The following is a 19,980-nucleotide window of genomic DNA, read 5'->3' on the forward strand; positions in this document are numbered from 1 at the left end:
GTTAAAAACAAAACATACCAAGCATGACACCGAGGGGAATATATATATATATATATATATATATATATATATATATATATATATATATATATATATTCACATACACACACACACACACACACACACACACACAGACAGATTGTTAAAAATAAACCTTTGTGCAGTAGGTGTGCTTGTGCCTGCCGAGCATGGCAGATGACTTCTGTAGACTTCCTGAAAAACAGAACAGAAAACGTGTCCACAACCAGGAGTGACGCCCCAGTGACAGAATCCTTTGATCGACGGCAGATGTGAAACCAAGGTGTGGAGTGAAGGAAAGGAGCAGAACGACAACACGGCCCGGAGCTCACGAGCAAGCTCCCCCCGGAACCTTCCTGAAGCAGTGATGACTCTCTGGAATAAGGCAGACATGTAGAGGCGCATTAACCTTGTCAATTTCTCTTTTTTTTTTTAATGAGCCAAAAAAAAAAAAAAGAAAAAAAAAAAAAAACGAAATAAAAAAAAAGCTTGTTTCCTTGTAGTTGCTCAGGCACAGCGGGGTGACGAGAGGAAATCCACTGGGAACAGGATCCCTAACCAGTGCAGACGGGCTCGCGGCCAGACACTGGTCTCGTGACGGAACATTGAAAAAGTTGTTTAAACGTGTCCTTTGACAAATGTTATGAAATTATAAGTGTTACCGTTTCGACACCCGGTCCTTTTCATAATATTTAATAACCGACCAGAGCAAACTCAGTTGCTCCTTCAATATGTGGCTGTTAGTGGCCAAACAATGAGCAAAATAAACAGGAGAAATCAAACTTATGTTGTGAGACAAATGCTTCACTGCCTTTCTAATTTGGTATTTATCAATCAACAGAGTTCTAATGTAAAAAAGAGGTGTGATGACCAATCATAAAAGGTCCCATATTTTTTCTGCTGGTTTTATTGATTCTAATGTGTATATCTTCAGTAGGTCAGTCAGAATGCAAATTATGATTATAGTTAAATCTAATGTGGCGTTTGTTACACTAGGGCTGGAAAATAATAATTTCTACACTTCCATCACTGAATGTGATGAAGTTCAGTTGTGTTTTAAATTCATGAAGCAAATATCTTGATATTGTGCTTAAATCAATATGATTGGGATAACACCTTCCTACAGCTAATCCAGCCCAAGGTTCTACAGCAATTCTGTACCAGTGGCATCATTCTACCAAGAGAATTATAATTTAAAAAGACAAAAAGAAGAAGAAGAAAAAAAAAATAATAATAAAAAAAAAAAAGCCCACGTGCAGCTGAGGAGCTGAAATGGAGACTGGCATTTTAGATTCTATTCATCCAAAATGCTCCGCTTTTCAAGATGAGATCACAGAGCAGCTCAAGGACATGCCAGTTTGGAACCCTGTACGGCCTTTTTAGTTGTTTTTCTTCAAAATAAGTAGTACGTAAGTAATAAGCCCAGCGGTGACTTTATTTCGACAGGTAAGTGTCTGAAATCACTCTTTTTCAGTCAAGTGGCTTAAAATTCCATTAATTTAATAAGTAAAGATGTATCGCTAACCTTTAAGACTCAAGTGACTTTTTGGGCTCGGTGGTTTCTCTGTGTAGCAGCGTTTCGTTTAACACTCGAGACGACTGACTGGGGGCGACTACGCAGGAGATGTTTGAGAACGGTCGTGTGTGTGTGTGTGTGTGTGTGTGTGTGTGTGTGTGTGGGGGCGGAGGGGTACAACACTGTCAGAGCTTACAGAGACTCTCCTGAATCCGCACACAGGACAGGACTCGAGTGTTGGTGGGGGAAGGGGATTTCGGGTGCGATCAATCAGACCTCCAAAACAAAACAAAACAAAAACAAAAACAACCCTAAAACGACACATAAAGCGTCCTCTTATTTCTTGCTGCGCAGGCGCTTGGAGTGGCGAGGGAGGTCGGAGCTCTTCCTGGTGCGTTTCAGCGACAGGACGCCCTCGCCCGGCTCCGTCTCCCGGCCCAGGGACGTTGTTGCCGCGGCGACTGCCGCTACTACGGACGGCGCCGTCGCGACGGCCGCCAACGTGACGCCGGACGCCCCGGCGATGGTGGAAGACACGATGGCGGCGGACGTGGAGGGGCCGGTGGGGCCCGGCCCGGCGCTGCTGCTGTCCATCAGTTCGCGGAGCTTGTGCTCGAGCTCGGCCAGACGCGCGTTCTGCTCGCCGATCACCTGCGTCTGCTCCAGAAGCTTTTGCTCCTGGTCCTGCAGCTGCTTCTGCTGCTCCAGCTGCTTGACGCGCACCTCCTGCATCTCCCGCCGCAGCGCCGCCATGGACGCCCCGTTCACCTTCACCTGCTGCTGCACCTTGGTCATCTCCGAGCGCGACGGTGTGTTCTTGGCCAGCAGCGACATGGTGGTGAGAGAGGTAGAGGGGCCCGCCACTATGGGAAATGAACAGAGAGGGCCTGTTTGAGAGTGGGTGAGGAGCGGGGCTGGGCCGGTCACCAAGTTTTTGCTGCCGATCGATCGTCATCCCATAATCGAATCGCTTTGCATTATCGTCTTGTCTGTTTTGTTTGTTGTTTTGAAAAGGCATCAAGATTTCATTGGAATCAATACAGCTGTATATAGACTTAAAATGGTGTCCCCAATCTGACAGAACCCTGTTTACGTTGGACGGTTGGAAGGGGAACGCTGATGGGGGAACCGTTGCCCACAGAGACGCACAAAGGTGGAGCGGAGTGGAGAGCAGAGCAGGGTTTTTTTTTTTTTTTTTTTTTTCAAAATCCGATAAAACCAATTGTCAATTTTGGATAAAATAGAATATGTAAGACAAAATAATAGCCATATTTAAGCAGCGCCACTGTGTGGTTTTAGTGGGGAGAAAGAAGACAATAACTCTTTTCCTGACATTAGTTTTTATAATCACAGCAGGAGAATAACGGGGCAACTCTAGTGTTCTAATGCGTCATATTCCACAATAAATGACTTTATTTAGCCAGTAGGAAAAAGTTGTAGAGAAAGTCCAGATGAGCAGTAGGGAGCAAATGTATTTTCTGGGCAAGATATGAATATTAATGATGTACACGTTCCGAACTTCATCAGTCGATTCCAAATTAGTCATTATTATTATGACTATTATTATGACTACATAGTGTACTCCAAAAGGGAGATAGAAAACAATGCTAGCTTTGCAATGCACTGTAAACTCCAAAGACAGCTCACTTTGATTGTTCCAAGTATTGCCGGCTTTGTATTAGAGGGATCGTGTCGTGTTTAAGCATACATTAAATTATTTATATATATTTTTAGGAAAGGTAGATTATCGATGTATCGATCATAGATTACCCGATTACTATGAGATCATGGAATCTTTTTTGCGTGTCTCTCGATGACGTTGATGTGACAACCGTCAATCGCCCGATTATGAAATAACCGGCCCAGTCCTATTTGGGAGTGTGCATCATGTGATCCTCAGTGTAAAACCTTTCTTTTTAAAAAACAAAATATCTTCTTTGTCTTCGCTTGCACTCTATGATGAAGGTTAAAATGTACATTAAAAAAAAAAAAGCATACATAATTTGTTTTACCAGCACTGATCATTTAATATAAAAAGATACTCCGATACGATTCTATTTTATGTTTGAAACTTGCAATATCGACACTTCTATTTGGAAGTTATGCTACTGGTATCCATTTCAATTAAATACCACCAAGTACTTGAAATATAGATGATTTCTGTATTGGACTGAATTTGTTCTATGAAATATTTTTTTATAATATTTATCAGACAGTACACTTTCTAACAGGGCCAGGCTCGTGTTGTTACCTGGAGTGGAACCGATGAGTCGTCCTGACAGGTCGGCGCCCGGGAGCCTCTTCTTCAGGATGGGGACAATCTTCTCGTCAAAGTACTCCATGGCCATGGAGGAGATGTCCCGCAGCTCCTGCAGGACCTCGTGGGCTCGCTGTGGGGCGCGGGTGGAGTTCACGTAGCGCAGCACCCGGTAGATTTCGTCAATCACCTGATTCAGCGAGCACAAGGCAGGGACACAGACAAAGGAATACTATTACTCATATTTTACACACACACACACACACACACACACACACACACACACACACACACACACACACACACACACACACACACACACACACACACACACACACACACACACACACACACTTTATTGTTTTGTTCAATGAGGAAATAGAGTAAAACAAAATACATCCAAAATAAAAACAATGTTTTTATTTGCTTTATTTAGAGGTACGGCTCCCTCGCCGATGTCTCCATTAGGCATGGAGAGGGGCGTAAATTGCGGCGCTCCCTCAGAGGAACGAAAACATACCTGTGTTTTTGATCACTAAATATAATTTGAGGACTTAAATGCATGATTGAATGACAGATGAATAGACCCGGGGCAAATTTTTTTTTTATTATTTTCGGAAAAAATTATTTAGAGATTTTTTCTTCACCCATTTTTCCTCAATTACTTCTCATACACTTATCACAAGTTAACAGATACTGACAGTTTGTATGACCCAGACGTTATCGGTTGTGAATACTTTTACGACCGGCCTCTTTTATCTGATCGTCTAAGCGGCCCTAATGTGACATTTATGAGCGCCACTGATGTTTGGCTCTCGACCAAACGTTAGAAGGCGAGTCAAAACGTTCCGCATGGGAGAGGAAAGCGGCGGCACGTCATACAGAGGATTTCAAATGGCTCTACAAATTATAATGTTATACCATTTTTACACCATAAATTATGTTTATATGCAGGTTTTTGACACTGTTCCCATTGCCAGTAAATGAGTATGCCTTTCTTTCTGGACTTAAAATTCAACGTCACAAACACGACAGAAAGGGGGCGTGGCATGGTTCCAGTGTGATTGGGGGCAAAAAAACAAAAACGGTATTAGCAGCACGGAGCATCCACGGCCACACCGGCAGCGCCCGACGCAGGCGCGTCGAGCCAGGTCCTTCGGCGGTGGGGAGAGGAGACCTACCTGGGTCAGTGCTGGCGTGGCTCGGAGCGTGGGGGTTCCCATGGCTCCGTGCGCACGGAGCGGACCCCACACTCAAATCATTACATTGTCCCGCATGCGAGAATAAAAGTCAATAAGCTTTCTAGGCTTTCAATTTTCTCATCCTTCAAAAGAAAAATGTCTGCTGTCATTTCCACCGGTGCCGGCATCTCACCTTTCCAGGGATGAAGCAGCAGAGATTGGAGTCAACATACTTCATGAAAGTCATGTTGAGCAGAGAGAGGCGGGTCTCCACGGCCGCCAGGATGTCGGCGTGACGAGCCAGGGAGTGGTTCCTTCTCTCCGACTCTCGCCTGGAAACCAGTAGTCACAGCGCGTTGATAAAGAGAGAACAAGACAAACAAGCAGGAAGACGAGACACCAAGCTTCCTGAGCCTGCACTTCTCCTGCAAAACGGGACGCTGCTCTCCATTTCTTCCACCACATGCTACTACATTATTCAGTGCAGATGCTGCTCTGCGCTGCCTGAGCCAGTAAACTAAAAGTAAACTGCTCAGCGTATACATGTATAAACACTTTCACATGGGCAACATATTTTGACAAAAGGTCAAACCCATTCAACTGCATTGTGACTGGTGTTTGAAGGTTTTCTACTTTGTCTTTATGCACTTTGCAGCCGCACAGCAGCTACTGTCGTCGCCAACATTGGCGAGGCTCATATCGATACACAAAGCGTCCATACATTTCTCAGGTAATGTCAATTAGTTATGAAATGACTGTCAACTGGGGAAAGGTGAGAGCACCTAGGATATCAACTAACGTTACGATGAGCAACACCTAGTGGTTGTAGCTGCAGCTATTCTATGCGTGTGAGCAGTAAGCGGTTGTTCAACCGGTAGCAGGTACATTTCTCAGATCACTCAAGGATTCGCTCCGGCTCTTACCTTACAGTCATCATCAGGGATTCTCGGGGGCAGATTGCGAGTAAATGTTCCTGGTATTTAAATTTGAAACCGTGAGCACATTATAACCCCACTGGGAACCTCTGGTTGCAACAACTAGGGCACCTCATTTAGAGATGGAACCAGGACAACATACGTAAGCAGAAGGAGTTAGAAAGTTTCAATGCCTGCAGAAAAAATGCGCTGAAACTCAACCTTCCAGCGTTCAACATCTTAAACAGCTTCAGGCTTTTTTATCGACGTGATACTGACCTCGGCAGCTGTGCTTTCACCTGCCTCTGGCACAGGCTGTGGTAGCGCTCCACTCGCAGAAAGCCTTGATTCAGAATGCGCTGGCAAATTATATCCATGCGCTTGCACACCTTTGAGAGAGAAATAAGGAACAGGAAAGACTGATTTGTAAATATGTATTATGATTTGAAAAAAAAACACAAAACCCCAAAAAACAGAAAAAAACTACGTTTCTTCAGGTTGGATTTGAGTTGGTCAGGTCTGGGACTCCTGTGAGAACACCGGGTTGGCTTGACTTTACCTCACATCTCAGCTCCTCTAGATTGAAGCCAGAATCCCAAGACGCCTGACCCCCTGAGATCACTATCCTCGCAGCGGACATACAACAACGCATCGTTGTACATAAACATTTTCTTGCACATAAAAATGTACTTGGGAGAATAAACAGATGCTGAGCTGGTTCTTGAGAAAATCAAAGTCCTGTTTCGACTTGCACGGATCCATCTTTAAAGCCATGATCTCACAAGTCACCAGATTCAAGAGGTTTATTCGTCACATGCATATACATACTTTCATACATATATGCAGCGAAATGTAATGCAACGCACCCGGTGATAACACACAATATGTCCTAGGAAAAATTTCTTTCTAATAGACCAACTAACTGACTCCTAAAACGTAATACAGTAAGTCGAATACTTATCGAATAAAATAAAAATATATAGAATAAAATAAAAATACAATAAAATAAAATGAGATAATATGGAATAGATAGAAGGAATATGCTTATGTATATGGGATAGGCAATTATGTATATACAGATATGTGCATTTAAGTGGCATGTGAATAAAGTGAGGTAGTGCTTGGGATAATACAGCACAGTATACAACAGTACGGCGCAGCAATACGGTATCAGGAACAACCCTGAGCAGTGACACAGTATGCGGTACAGTATGCTACATATAGTACAGTAGGTAGTGGAGCCTGTGTGTGTGGCTTAGTGAGGACACCTGGTGAGGTCAGCATTGACAGTTCTTATGGCTTGCGGGAATAAACTCCGTCTCAGTCTCTCTGTTCTCGCTGTGTGACTGCGGAGGCGCTTGCCTGACCGCAGCAGCTGGAACAGTTCGTTGTTGGGGTGATGAGGATCCTTCATGATCCTGCGGGCTCTGCTACTACACTCCCAGTGTATAAGTCCTGCAGGGAGGGCGGGCCCTGCAGCGGGAGGTGCAGGGCCCGCCTGTCCTGAGCAGTACAGCTCCCAAACCAGGCAGTGATGTTGCCTGTCAGGATGCTTTCCACCGCTCCACAGTAGAAGGACTTGAGGATCCTCACCGAGACCCGGAATTTCCTCAGCTGCCTGAGGTGGTAAAGACGCTGCCTCGCCTACCTCAGGCAGCTGAGGAAATTCCGGGTCTCCAACTTGGTGCCCCAACTTCAATTAGAGGTAACCACCACTGCAACATTTTCTCTTCTAGACAATGATGAATCCTGGCTTCTTATTTAAATCTAGCGCAGGTCCTACCGGGGTTTTATGTGATCAAGATTCTAAATTCAAGAGGTTCATTCGTCACATACATAAAGATACATACATATATGCAGTGAAATGTCTTTGCAACGCACCCGGAGATTATGCACAATGGTTACTAAACCAAACATACTAGCTAACCTAATTCCTACCTAGCAACTAACTGATTCCTAAAACGTAATGCAGTTAGTGAATAGAATAATATCAATAAAATAAAATAAAAATTAAATAAGACTCAAAAAGATAATACAAAGTGTGGGTACAAAAAAGAAGGGAATATAGTTGTATATATGGGATAGGCTCTCATAAATATTTTGCACACTGATACTTTTGTATCAAACTAGCAAAATATTATATATATATATATATATATATATATATATATATATATATATAATAAATAACTATACAGTGGTACCTCGACTTACGACTGCATCTACTTACGACTAATCCAAGATACGAGTAGCGATAGTCGCGAAAATTTGTATCGATTTGCGACCGACTGCTCCAAGATACGACCGTGGAAATTTGCTGTTGGCACGTCGGCGGCCAGTCAGCAGTCAGCACAGTCAGTAGCCAGTCAGCAGGCGACCTACATCGTGTGTGCACGTAGTTCGTGGCTTATCTATATATTTTTTCATATTTACTGTGTTTGTGCAGTGGATTTTGTTTATTTTCACCCTTCATGATTCCATTATTCATATGGAAAAAAATTGCTTCGACATACGACTGTTTTAAACATACCACCGTTCTAATAGAACAAATTACAGTTGTAAGTCGAGGTACCACTGTATAACAAATATATTTTATGTATAAAATATAGTATAATTGAGAATTTTCCCGTTTTGACAAATATAAAAGGCTTCACAAATGAGAAACGGGTTCGAAATGCAACACAGGCTTCTTATCATAATCTAGTCCAGGTTTGACAACTGTAAGTACAGTAGTTTGACCTGGACCTGCTTTTGAAAGGTGCAGTGCGGAGAAGTTACGGGAAAAGGACTGGGCAGCAATGGAAAGAACTTTATTCCTCAGGGTGGTTTTCATTCGTGAAAATAAGGATTGTTTGCGTCACCTTAGAATGAGGCGTTTTTAAATCAACGTGTGGGGCGCGGGCCGCGGCCACGGAGGCCGCCACTACGTCCTAGGCACTGCACCTTTAAGTGTCCGTCGGAACCAAAGAAAAGCTAAAGAGTCCGAGCTCGAGAAAACGACGCTGCGAATCGGCTGCACACTTCAGCCACGTCAGGTCGCGGTTATTTATTTTTCATTCTTATTATTATTTTTTTTTAAACCACGTTAAGACTTTAGTTTTGAATCGATTGAATCAGTGGGAGGCGTCGTATCAAACGCCTCTTGGCTGCAGGGTGGGGTTGGCTGCTGTGTGTCAAGCACCACCTGGGCCCCGGTTCTGCAGAAAACAGCTGATGGGCGTTGTTGACACAGGCGACATGACGGACACCAACCACATGACACCGGTTTAAATACGTTGCAGTGTGTGTGTGTGTGTGTGTGTGTGTGCATGAATAGTCCCCGGAAAAAAACCCCAAATAAAAAACAAACAAACAAATAAACAAACAAACAAACCCAGAGCAACACATCCTCCTGCCAGCATTAGCATTAGCCTGGCTAGCGTTAGCCTTACCGTTAGCCTCGCGAGCTATGATTTAAAAAGGGAAGAAAAAGAAAAAACAAACAACAACAAAAAAAAACATTCTGCAAACCGCGTCCCCCGCCCCCCCCGCTGGCCCGCCCCGCCCCGCCGCTGGACCGCGCCGGCTTGGCCAGCCCCGCCGGCTTGGCCAGCCCCGCCGCCGGCCTGGCCAGCCCCGCCGCTAGCCAGCCCGCGGCGCTGTGGACGGTTTGTTTTTGTCTTCCCCCCCCCCCTCCTTACCGCGCGCAGCAGGCTGATCTCGTCGTACGACAGGAAGTTCAGGATGGTCTCGATGGCCACGATGGGGAGGCCCAGCAGCGGGTTGTTCTGGTGCTGCTGCTCCGGCGGAGGCGTGCACAGCCGGGGCGACGCCGAGTCCGAGTCCAGGGACCCGACGCCTCCGTCCACTCGTTCCACGACGGCCGCCATTTTCGTTTGCTTACTTAGGAGGTGGCGGAAATGACGTCACGGCCGTGGGTGGGTGGGGGCTCCGTGTGACTTGAGCGCAAGTTACACGGAGTGACGTCAGAGACGCTGTTCCAGCGCCGTCCAATAAACCCAGAGACGTTTGACATTCATTCATAAAACATTTATATTAGTATTTCATATATTTTTAAAGTCTTTCATTTAAAAGTATTTATTTGATGCGTGAATCTATGACCACTATACAGCAATTACCCACCATCTCATTTTAAGATTTTCTCTTACATTGTATAATTCTGTTCAATTTATTAAAAAAATAAAATGTATTCAACTGAAGCATCAAGTCAGGGTCGATTTGAAGGGCTTATGTGGTAAAAAAAAAAAGATGAACTTTTTATGGTTACGAGTGGAACACCACACAACTGTATTATGTAGTGTACAAGGTGGTGCTCAATGTGGGGTATGGGAGAGAGGTTCCAGGGGGCCAGCAGCAAAACGATTACTAGTTAAACTCAGGCATTATCTCATCTACAAAACATTAGTACCCTTGTAGCATTATGATGTTTTTGATCATAGTCATTTCCCAAACCACAGCGTAAACAAACTAAAATCATAAACTATAGAAAACGCAAGGAGCTCTTTTTCTTGGTTCCTCGCTTCAACCTGGATTTGTCCAGTTCAATTAATAACGCATAGGGAGCCACATGAAGGTTTACCAAATCCAACATTACAAAACTAAAAACTACAATCCTGATGCACATCAGGGACGTCATTTCCCAAGTTAGCATCTTTATTTCATCATATGAATTTACAGCTTTTTTTTTTTGAAGAAAACGTATACAAAAACAGTAATACATATTTACAAGTAGGTGAGCAAACTGTCAAAATATGCCAAAAAAAAAAAAAGAAAATCGAAATTATACTGTAACGTAAACCTGCTTTGAGAAATTCAATAATTGGTTTTCTCAATACAGCGTCACATGGAGTACAGTAGGCCTTCCATTTCCAAAATAAACAACAGATAAACAGTTTAATATCGTGGTTGATTCTAACCACGTTTCCCTTCACTCCATACCCGTGTTGTTCAGTTCATTCAGAAATCTCTGACACTTGGTCACCAGAACCTTGATCGCTTCAGTGACCAGGACATCTGGCGGCAAAACGCCGGTTGATTCAATGGTAACTGTGGAGGAAGAAAACACTTTACTGTGGAAATATAATAAACAACCGTGGAGATATAATAAACAACTGTGTGACAGTGTATTAAGGATAATATACGGGTCAGACACATCTTCCTCTACGGAACATATAAACTTTCTTTAAACACAATAAGGATCGCCAACTTCAATTCCATCTTTCTCACTATGTGTAAGGGCGTAAATGAGATGAGGGGATAAAAAAAAAAAAAAAAAAAAAAAAAGCAAATGTGATTAATTTTTAGATCCAACCACTGAAGAAAAGTTTGAGACAGACAAAATATAATGAAGAGAGTCATGGGAGTCTAGTCGTAAAAGTTGCACGTTCATCTAAAATATCCGTGTGAATTTGACAATTCAGGACGCTTAATATTTCACGTCATACTTTCATATAAAATCCTAAAATAGTTATTGCTAACAAAGAAGTACTTCATGCTACATACTGATGAATATCCCTTGCATATATCAACTGAATATGCAACCCACTGCCTCAAAACCCTTGTTTGTGTAAATGTCATAAACTGAATAAATGTGAGTGGCTTCACAAATCTATAAAACATGAATTAAAGTTTATGCACTGAGCAACGTTTTGGTTGGACAGTGATGAATGCCATTGTGCCAATACATGATGACAGGACTAAAAAAGAAAACCCCCCACAAAGTGGTGAGAGAAAGTGAATGGACCCCCGACGTAGGCCAAGGCGTTACGGTTTATTTCACTGTGTCACGGTGTCTTGTACGCAGCGACCGTGTTGATATTTATATGACATCATGGAACTTACGTCTAACACTTTGGATAACACCGGGACACTCAAAAAATAAAACAATAACTGTGCTTTTCCAATTGGAAAATAAATCTGTGTGTGTAGTGAATTGGAGTGTAAACCCCCTCATAAAGTTAAAATAAGAAAGTTAAAGAGATAATTTAAAAAACCCTCAAAGGATTCACCGTCCCGGCCTGCGGTCTAAAGCACACACACGTTGACAGGACACAAGCGAGCCTCCTATAAAACTGTTATCAACATTTACGTGTGGTTTTTAATCAATGCTGTATTTATTCAAGATTGGGCAGGAACTCACAGACAAAGTGATCTCGCACTCGTCCGAGCTTCACCAGGTTCTTCAGGTCGTCGTGCCTCAGAACCTCTCGGCTGCACGTGTCCAGGCGGCTGTTCACCACTTTTGCAAACTGTTTCCCTGGGGGAGGGAAAACAAGAGGAACCGTGTGGTTGAAGTTTGGGATCTCATGACGAGACGGTGCACGACACTCTCCAACCGGCGCGTTTCATTAGTCAATGACTGTGTGAATAAAATAAGGTATTCTTTTTATTATTATTTTTTTTTTTTTGGAAGTTTATATGAGGTGCATGACTACAGACGAGACGAGATATTCTTCCCGCTTCAACCCTGCCCGGGACGTTCAAACTGAGGTTTGAATGACTTCAGTAAATTGGCTTTGGTCATTTGCCATCTTCTGGAAATGAAGGAAGATCCAGCAGCACTCAACAACTCCTCAACAAATCTGTGATTATTATTTTTTGGATAATTGTTATCTTGTAGAAATTCATGACAAACCACTAAATCACATCCTCTCTCACCAGAGATGGTTAAATTCAATGCTTTTTAAACATCTGTATACAGATAGTTGGTTGGGATGATGATGTTCCCCATGCAGCAGGTTCTAGCGTTCATGTGTTTTACCATCTCTTTCCTCCAGTTCGATCACCCCACGAGAGAAGCAGTTTTTCAGACGTTCCGCCTTTTCACCCTCCACCTCCTGCAGCGTGATCTCTGGGAGGAGCCTGTAGCTGGCTGTGGCCACCGGGGAGAACTTGGCGTGGTCTTTTCCTGCACACACACACACACACACACACACACACACACACACACACACACACACACACACACACACACACACACACACACACACACACACACACACACACACACACACACACACACACACACACACAGTTTAGTGAAATGTATTGGTAAACTACTTGCTCACAAAACATAGGCAGAAAGGTTGAAGTGGGATAAAAGAAAGCGTCTCAGGACACGTGTCCTCCTACCGAGGCCTTTCACGCAGTGCATGACGATGTCCAGCTCCTGTCCCGGTCGCAGCTGAGCAAGCAGGATGTCTCCGAGCACGGGGCCGATGTTGGCGTCTGCAAACACGTCCGCCTGGTTCCCAATGGGAACCCACTTCATGTCCTTGGAGTAGACTGAGGAGGCGGTAGGACAGGAGAGGTATAAAACTACAGATTTAAATCAAGTCAAATGTTTGTTTTTCATGACATTAAGAAATGAATGCCAAATGTTCCCTTTTATTAACGTCAATACAACTAGACATCTGACATATGATACATGTAATCGACAAAGTTTACTTTATCAGACATCACTAGATGTTGTTATAGATGCAGTAAATTGAGGATTTACTGTGAATGTCCTGAATTTAGACCCAGGGAGTAATAAGGCGTTATATTATCTTTACTGGATACTTACCCATGTGGTTTAAGTACAGTTCCTGCGGATCTGATGAGTCTTTACTTGCTCTGGGGTTTCTGGTGCATTTTATTTTTAGCTGAAGTTGAACAGTGTCTATTTCTGATCCTTCCTCCTCTTCGGACCCATTACCTGTGAAAAACCAAAAGCAAGTGACATTAGGAAAATAATAAAAAACATTGCATAAAAAGAGGTATAAAATGTCAGGGAAAATAATACTTGTATAAAAGTGATTTGGCAGAAAGTTTAGCATAATTAAAAATCTATACATCTTATCAAGAGGAAAAATACATTTGAATAAAATTGAATATTATGTATTTTATATAAATACCAGCATCTCTGTACTCAAACAGCCGAGGGTCAGCTTTAATAGGGATGAGGCCCAATCTGTGAGCCAGAATTTCATCCTGGATGATGGATGTGTTGTTATAGATGAACACCTTCTCAACAGCCATTGTCGGCACCTTGAGAGGAACAAGGAATTTTATTTATCACTGTGGGGAAATAATTTTAATTTCTTCCCCATCCCACAATACAGCAATTCCTCAAAAATTCCTACAAATAAACAATCAATAAAATAAACACAGTAAGTAAATGTCATTGAATAATGAGAGAAGGGGTAAATCCCTAGGTGATAAAGAAAACTTCTCAAACTCAGGACATCCACGTATAATGTGTATAACTAATTACATAGTTAATTATAATTACAGTAGTTTGTTATATAATACAGAAATAAATGTCAAGACACACAAAGTTGAAGCAGACAAGCCATACCTCAGCAAGTAAGATCCTTCGGAATGCATTGGCAATGGCGGCATCTATCCCTACCATGTCAAACTCCATAGAATTCTCATCCATATCCACAATGTCGATTCTGAAATTCTAAAATCATTGGATAAGACTTCAGTCTAATTACTACAGACAGAAAGCTACAGGAACAAACTACCATGACATGTGATTATTTACCTTCTGAAATTTCTGCATATTCCAAGTGTCATCATAGCCCGGGTAGTTTCCAGGAAAATCAGTCGAGTGGACCTAAAGTTGGGCACAGAGAGGCAAAGGTACATTTGTTTTATTCACTTAATAACATCTTAACCATAGTGTCCACGTTCAGATCTGACAGGTGTTACGAATACGTTACTGCTGTCAGCGCAGGGACTGCCCATTGTTCCCAAGGCCCATTAGTCCGAAAATTGTCCGGTTAGAGATGGTTTAGGTATAAGGTTAGAGGTGGTTAAGTTTAGGTATAAGGTTAGAGGTGGTTAAGTTTAGGTATAAGGTTAGAGGTGGTTAAGTTTAGGTATAAGGTTAGAGGTGGTTAAGTTTAGGTATAAGGTTAGAGATGGTTAAAATTAGGTATAAGGTTAGAGGTGGTTAAGTTTAGGTATAAGGTTAGAGATGGTTAAGTTTAGGTATAAGGTTAGAGATGGTTAAAATTAGGTATAAGGTTAGAGGTGGTTAAAATTAGGTATAAGGTTAGAGGTGGTTAAAATTAGGTATAAGGTTAGAGATGGTTAAAATTAGGTATAAGGTTAGAGGTGGTTAAAATTAGGTATAAGGTTAGAGGTGGTTAGGGTTTCGCCGTTTTTCGGACTTGTGGGGTTTCGGAATAATGGGCCGACGGAACGATGACATTGCACCGTCACCAACAACGTAATGCGTTTAATTAACCTAAACCGCTAAAACTCTCAAAATATTAAATTCACAATTATCTCACCATTATAATATAGATGTATTAAACGTTAGGTCATAAATTATTGTGCGTTATTTATTATCCAGATCAACATTGTTGGACACATGAGCAGGCCGGCAAGCTGGCAAGCTAGCAAGCAAGCTCACACTTACAGGGAACAGCAACATTAACTGCTTGTGTATTTTTGACAACAGTGCGATTTCGATAAAATGAAGATAAAAGCCACGAATAACGAGCCACTTACATTTTTCACACCAAATTCCTGCAATATAACGCGATTTCGAATTTCCTCCACGTTGCTCATGGCCGCTGCCATGTTTGCCTACGTAGCTACTGGCGTAAACAAACCACGCCCACAGATGCGTGTTTTACTTCCGGTGTTCCGCCGAAAATAATCCGCCGGAAACAAATTCCCGAGCACATTTGTGCCGTCACAGAGGAGGCACATGATTAAATATACAACATCCAGTCGATGCTCGTCGCTGTCCAATTTGTTGTTTTCCTACACGTGGCGATCACATAAAGTCAAATCAACGGCCCCCCCCCCCACGCCACAATGGGAATCAAAAAGCTACTGAATAAAAAGCATTTTTATTTTTACAAGACACATGACTTAATACATTGCACGCGTGCTTTTTATTCCCATGTGTATTGAGCAGTGAAGGCCGATCTCCAAATGAATCTTTATTTTCCTATCGTATTATTTACTGATTTGTGTTTATTTTTTTAAAAGGAAATAGACAAATACAACCCCTGGGATGTTAGAGAATAAGTAACAGTGGAAAGGAGTCGAGGTGTCAGTATTGTCCTGGCAATCCAATACCGTGAGATTTATTAATATTCTTTCGATTTTCAGGGAGTCCCGACGCTCGCCCTCCTGTTTGCGCCCTCTGGTGGTCGTCGAGGTGTAGCCTTGTTGAGCGGAATGGAACTATACGAGCGCCCCTTTCTTTGCAGCGTTCCCCCCGATTCACGATCAATAATAGCTCGATTTTCTTGTTGTGTTCTCTATAATTTTAAATGTAAACACTTCTATACGTTTTCTATTGGACTTGGCAGCATACCCATAAATATAAGCTGTATAAGCTTTATAACCACATGTGCTTTTTTATTCCCATGTGCCTCGACACCATTTCAACTTGTTTTTGACATCTCTTTTGTATAAATTTGAGGGAGCATTGGGCTATAAATATAAGTCAATCTTTTTGTAACATGAAACATTTAAAATATTGAAATATGAACTATTTTAATGCATGCGATTTCTGTAACATACCCAAAAGCCCACATCTATTTTGTCAACCTCACAGACTACTGAGAATGTTTCACACCCACCATCATTAAGGTTTTTTCATTTTTTTTATTGCTGGCATCAATATTCAAACACATCCATTTTATTGTGGACAACACACAGTTAAACCCTTGTTTTATGGCAGCATCAACCAGCAAACATTCAGGTGACATTTGGCATGAGGGGGGGGGGGGGGGTCATGGAGGGTCCCAAATAAGATCCACACTGCACCGCGTGACAGCGCTTTAACATGAGAGCAAACGGATATTAAATTATCCTAAAAGAGCCCTTGCTGTCGCCTATAGGAAGTCAGTTGTATACAATACACAGAAACAGTACCTTGTCTCACAACACAGACAGGGTACAACTGTACTTTTTCTAACACCTCATTTTTTTTTAATACACAATCTACAAAACGTGGGCTCCACTTGAGCAATTCTTCTGCCGTTATAGGAACATATTTATTCTCACGATCCTCTTTCTTTATCAATCTTTTACATTTCAGAATGCAGATTGCAAAACATTAGATGACGCCTGCTAATCCTTGTGAAACTAGGTTCAAAAGCTCTGATCGCTTGTCTTTGTTTCCAATTTTTCAAATCCTGTCCGATCCGTGCAGATGCAGAAGAGACGGGTCAAAGGAGAAACTTTAAGGCTTGAGACAAATGAGGTGATTTATGTATTAGAAGGAGAATGAGCCTATGATTGGGATGAACTGTAGTTGTGGGTGCCAGGAACTGGAACTGCATTTTGGGGGTTTCTTTCCACAATCCGTCCACACAGACATCCAGCTGGCATTCCAGAGGTAAAAAAAAAAAAAAAAAAAAAAAATCAACAACAAAAAACCAGCAGGTCAACCAGCAAGCGACTTGTTAGTTCAGTCACCGGGCGCGTGTGTAAAGAGGTAATTGGCCTCTCTTTGTGCTATTTTATTATTCTGCCTATTAAAATAAGAGGTGAGGTTTCTGTAAAAATAATTAACTGCGGCTGTGAAAACAGACGATCTTAGCAGCCAAATCCCTGGACTGGTGTTTTGGTGTGAAAATTTCCGCCTTCCATTAACGCCTGCTCACAAAGTAATCGTAGCTGGCGCACACCAACCACGTTGAAATCCAAAAAAGTGTTGCACGTTGTCTATATGGCACCGCATTGGTAACAAGATACTGTGACACTGGTCACATGTTGGATGCTTAGACTCAAACTTTGTGTTCCCTCAAGGCTGAAAATGAAAATATTCTTTGGCTGTGAATAAGAATATATCTTTTGAGACAGGGATAAAGTGTGTGTGTCTGTGTGTGTGTGTGTGTGTGTGTGTGCGCGCGAGCGAGAGAGCGAGAGCGAGATTTTGGCCAATCGGTTTCAAGATATTAATACAGTAAATGGGAATACATTCTAGACATTACTGAGGTATAAACATTTAGAGCATAAAGTCTGATAGACAATTTTAGAATGGGAGCATCGTTTTTCCACTGTTGTTTTCTTTGATACCCCCAAACTTCACAGTGTAGTTATCAGAAAAAGGCTTACCTTTACCAGACTCATTCATGCCATTGCCAGTCAAAAGAAGTCTGGAATCTTCACACTGTGTTTACAAATTGTGTGTTAACTGTCAAGACAAACCACCTGACTGAACCATAGCCTTTAGCCTAATTCTATTTCTGCTATCAAAATCCCTTTAATTTACATCTAAGTACCTGCTTTTCCCTCTCTGATGATTTTGTGTCAATAATAATGAAAGCATAAACACATTGATATGACGTTATTTCCGTCCAGTGATATTCCATTCCTCCCGCTTCAGTATGACCATTCTACTGTACAACCAGGCAACATTTGAGGCTTAGGATGATTTAACATAGTTAATTTCGGCGGCTGTGCACAGTGTACAGGTTCGATCTGGTCTGTCATTCAGTTGGTCCCGGTTAGCTCTTCAGCCTGCAAGCTTGTCAGTCAACAGTTGTGGTCGTGCGCACGCAGCAGGCGGGGGTCCTGATGGAGCCCATCATTCTGCCCTTCTTCTTCCTGCAGCCTTTGCTGCCGCTCTGCCGGGACGTGGTGGTGCCCTGGCGGGACACCTTGGCAGCCCGGCTGGCAGTCTCCTTGATCTGCAGCTCCAGGTGGCGCTGGATGGCGAGGCCCAACTCCTCAGGATCCACGGATGCTCCGTACACCTCCCAGGTCATCCCCTCTGCGTCCCACTTCACCTCCTTCACCGGGGACTTTGGCGCCCCACCCTTACCGGCACCGTGCCCCTCACCTCCCTCCACGGTCCTGCTGCGCTCGCCGGGGCCTCCGCTGCCGTTCTCCTCCACCAGACACACCTGGGGGAACACGTGAGGAGGGGGGTGGAGGGGGGCGGTCTCTGACATGGTCTGCCCCGTCTGCACCCCCACGTCCCTCAGCTCCCTGTGGGCGGTCATGGTGGCAACCTCCCTGGTGGTGGCGGTCGTGCCGGGGCTCACGAGACCGGCCCGGCGTCCCTCCCCCCAGGCGGGGGGCTGAGATGGCTGCCCAACTCCGGGCGGGAGCGCGCTGGTCCAAGAACAGCCGAGGTCGCAGCAGCCCAGCAGGCGTTTGGCATCCAGCCCTGTCTCACTGACCGAGGACATGAGGCGAGGCAGCGCCAGGAGGTTCGCTGCCAGGTGCGGGGGCACTGCTCGTTGGAACCGACACTCTGTCTGGAGGTCCACGATACCCGGCATCAGCTGTGCAGCGGCAGGGATGGGCTGGGGGTGGCAGTAGGCAGTGAAGGTGTCCTCTGGGTTGCCTTGGTACACGTAGGAACCGTAGCAGAGTGGTTCCTCGCACTGCTGCTGGTGGTGGTGGTGGTGGTGCTGTCCCTCCCCTCGGACATCCTCTGTCCCACTCCTGGGAACACAGATGTGAGGCTGCTGTACCGAGCCCCCACTGCTGTTACCCCCTCTGTAAGTTGGGTTCACCATGTTGCAGTGCTGCAGGTGCATGGCCTGCTGGCATGCTAGCACGGACTGTCCCTGACCCTCCTGGACACCACAATCCCCCCCGTAGTAAGAAAGCATGCACGCCTTGCCCTGCCGCGGCGGCTGGGGGGGTGGTGCTTGTCTGAGCGCGGCCAGAGTGTCTGAGTGGCTCCTCTGAACGGGCAGGGAGGCCGGCTGCAGCGTTTGCAGGGCGCCTCCACCCGCACAGGGGTGGGGGCTGTCGTCGGTTACAGTCACCTCGTCCCCGCAGAGACGCAGGGACGTACAAGGCTCGGCGATGCTGTCGGGGCGCCCAGCAGTTCTGGGGGACACGCCGTGTTCGGGTGAGCTTCCAGAGACACTTTGAGCTGCAACCAGCTGAACAGGCTCACTGAACTGGCTGCCATCGTGTCTCTCACTGGTAGGACATGGCGGTGCTGCTTGAACCACAGGATTCTCAACAGCAGCCCCCTTCAGCCCCTCCTGGCACATTTCTTTGGGCCCTTCTGGAGTCTTTGTAGGGGACACTGGAATGTTGACGGCGCTCTGGGAGTGTGGCATGAGAGGCTTGACGGAGAGGGCAGAGTCAGAGCAATTGCCAGCCCCCAGC

The 19,980-nt window shown here is 44.1% G+C and overlaps 2 protein-coding genes across 4 annotated transcripts; both read right to left on the bottom strand.

Annotated features, from left to right (window-relative positions):
- Positions 1-1,870: 1,870 nt before the first annotated feature.
- Positions 1,871-9,755, bottom strand: fbxo28 (F-box protein 28; the record flags this gene model as incomplete). 3 transcript variants are annotated; one of them, XM_080017218.1, is made up of 6 exons in its annotated part: positions 1,871-1,933; positions 2,072-2,397; positions 3,786-3,981; positions 5,166-5,304; positions 6,166-6,275; positions 9,567-9,755. In XM_080017218.1, 6 exons carry the CDS (start codon positions 9,753-9,755, stop codon positions 1,871-1,873), a joined length of 1,023 nt encoding a protein of 340 aa, XP_079873344.1. The 3 variants fall into 3 exon arrangements, with proteins under 3 accessions (XP_079873344.1, XP_079873343.1, XP_079873342.1); XM_080017217.1 differs by having other exon boundaries at positions 1,871-1,957; XM_080017216.1 differs by having other exon boundaries at positions 1,871-2,397.
- Positions 9,756-10,581: 826 nt separating this feature from the next.
- Positions 10,582-15,462, bottom strand: polr1c (RNA polymerase I and III subunit C; the record flags this gene model as incomplete). Its single annotated transcript, XM_080016856.1, has 9 exons — positions 10,582-10,932; positions 12,026-12,142; positions 12,647-12,793; positions 13,018-13,170; positions 13,451-13,582; positions 13,782-13,914; positions 14,225-14,332; positions 14,417-14,488; positions 15,391-15,462. 9 exons carry the CDS (start codon positions 15,460-15,462, stop codon positions 10,814-10,816), a joined length of 1,053 nt encoding a protein of 350 aa, XP_079872982.1. The 3' UTR covers positions 10,582-10,813.
- Between the last annotated feature and the right edge of the window lie 4,518 nt (positions 15,463-19,980).

Source organism: Zeus faber (assembly GCF_960531495.2).
Source record: "Zeus faber genome assembly, chromosome: 16".
NCBI lineage: Eukaryota > Metazoa > Chordata > Actinopteri > Zeiformes > Zeidae > Zeus > Zeus faber.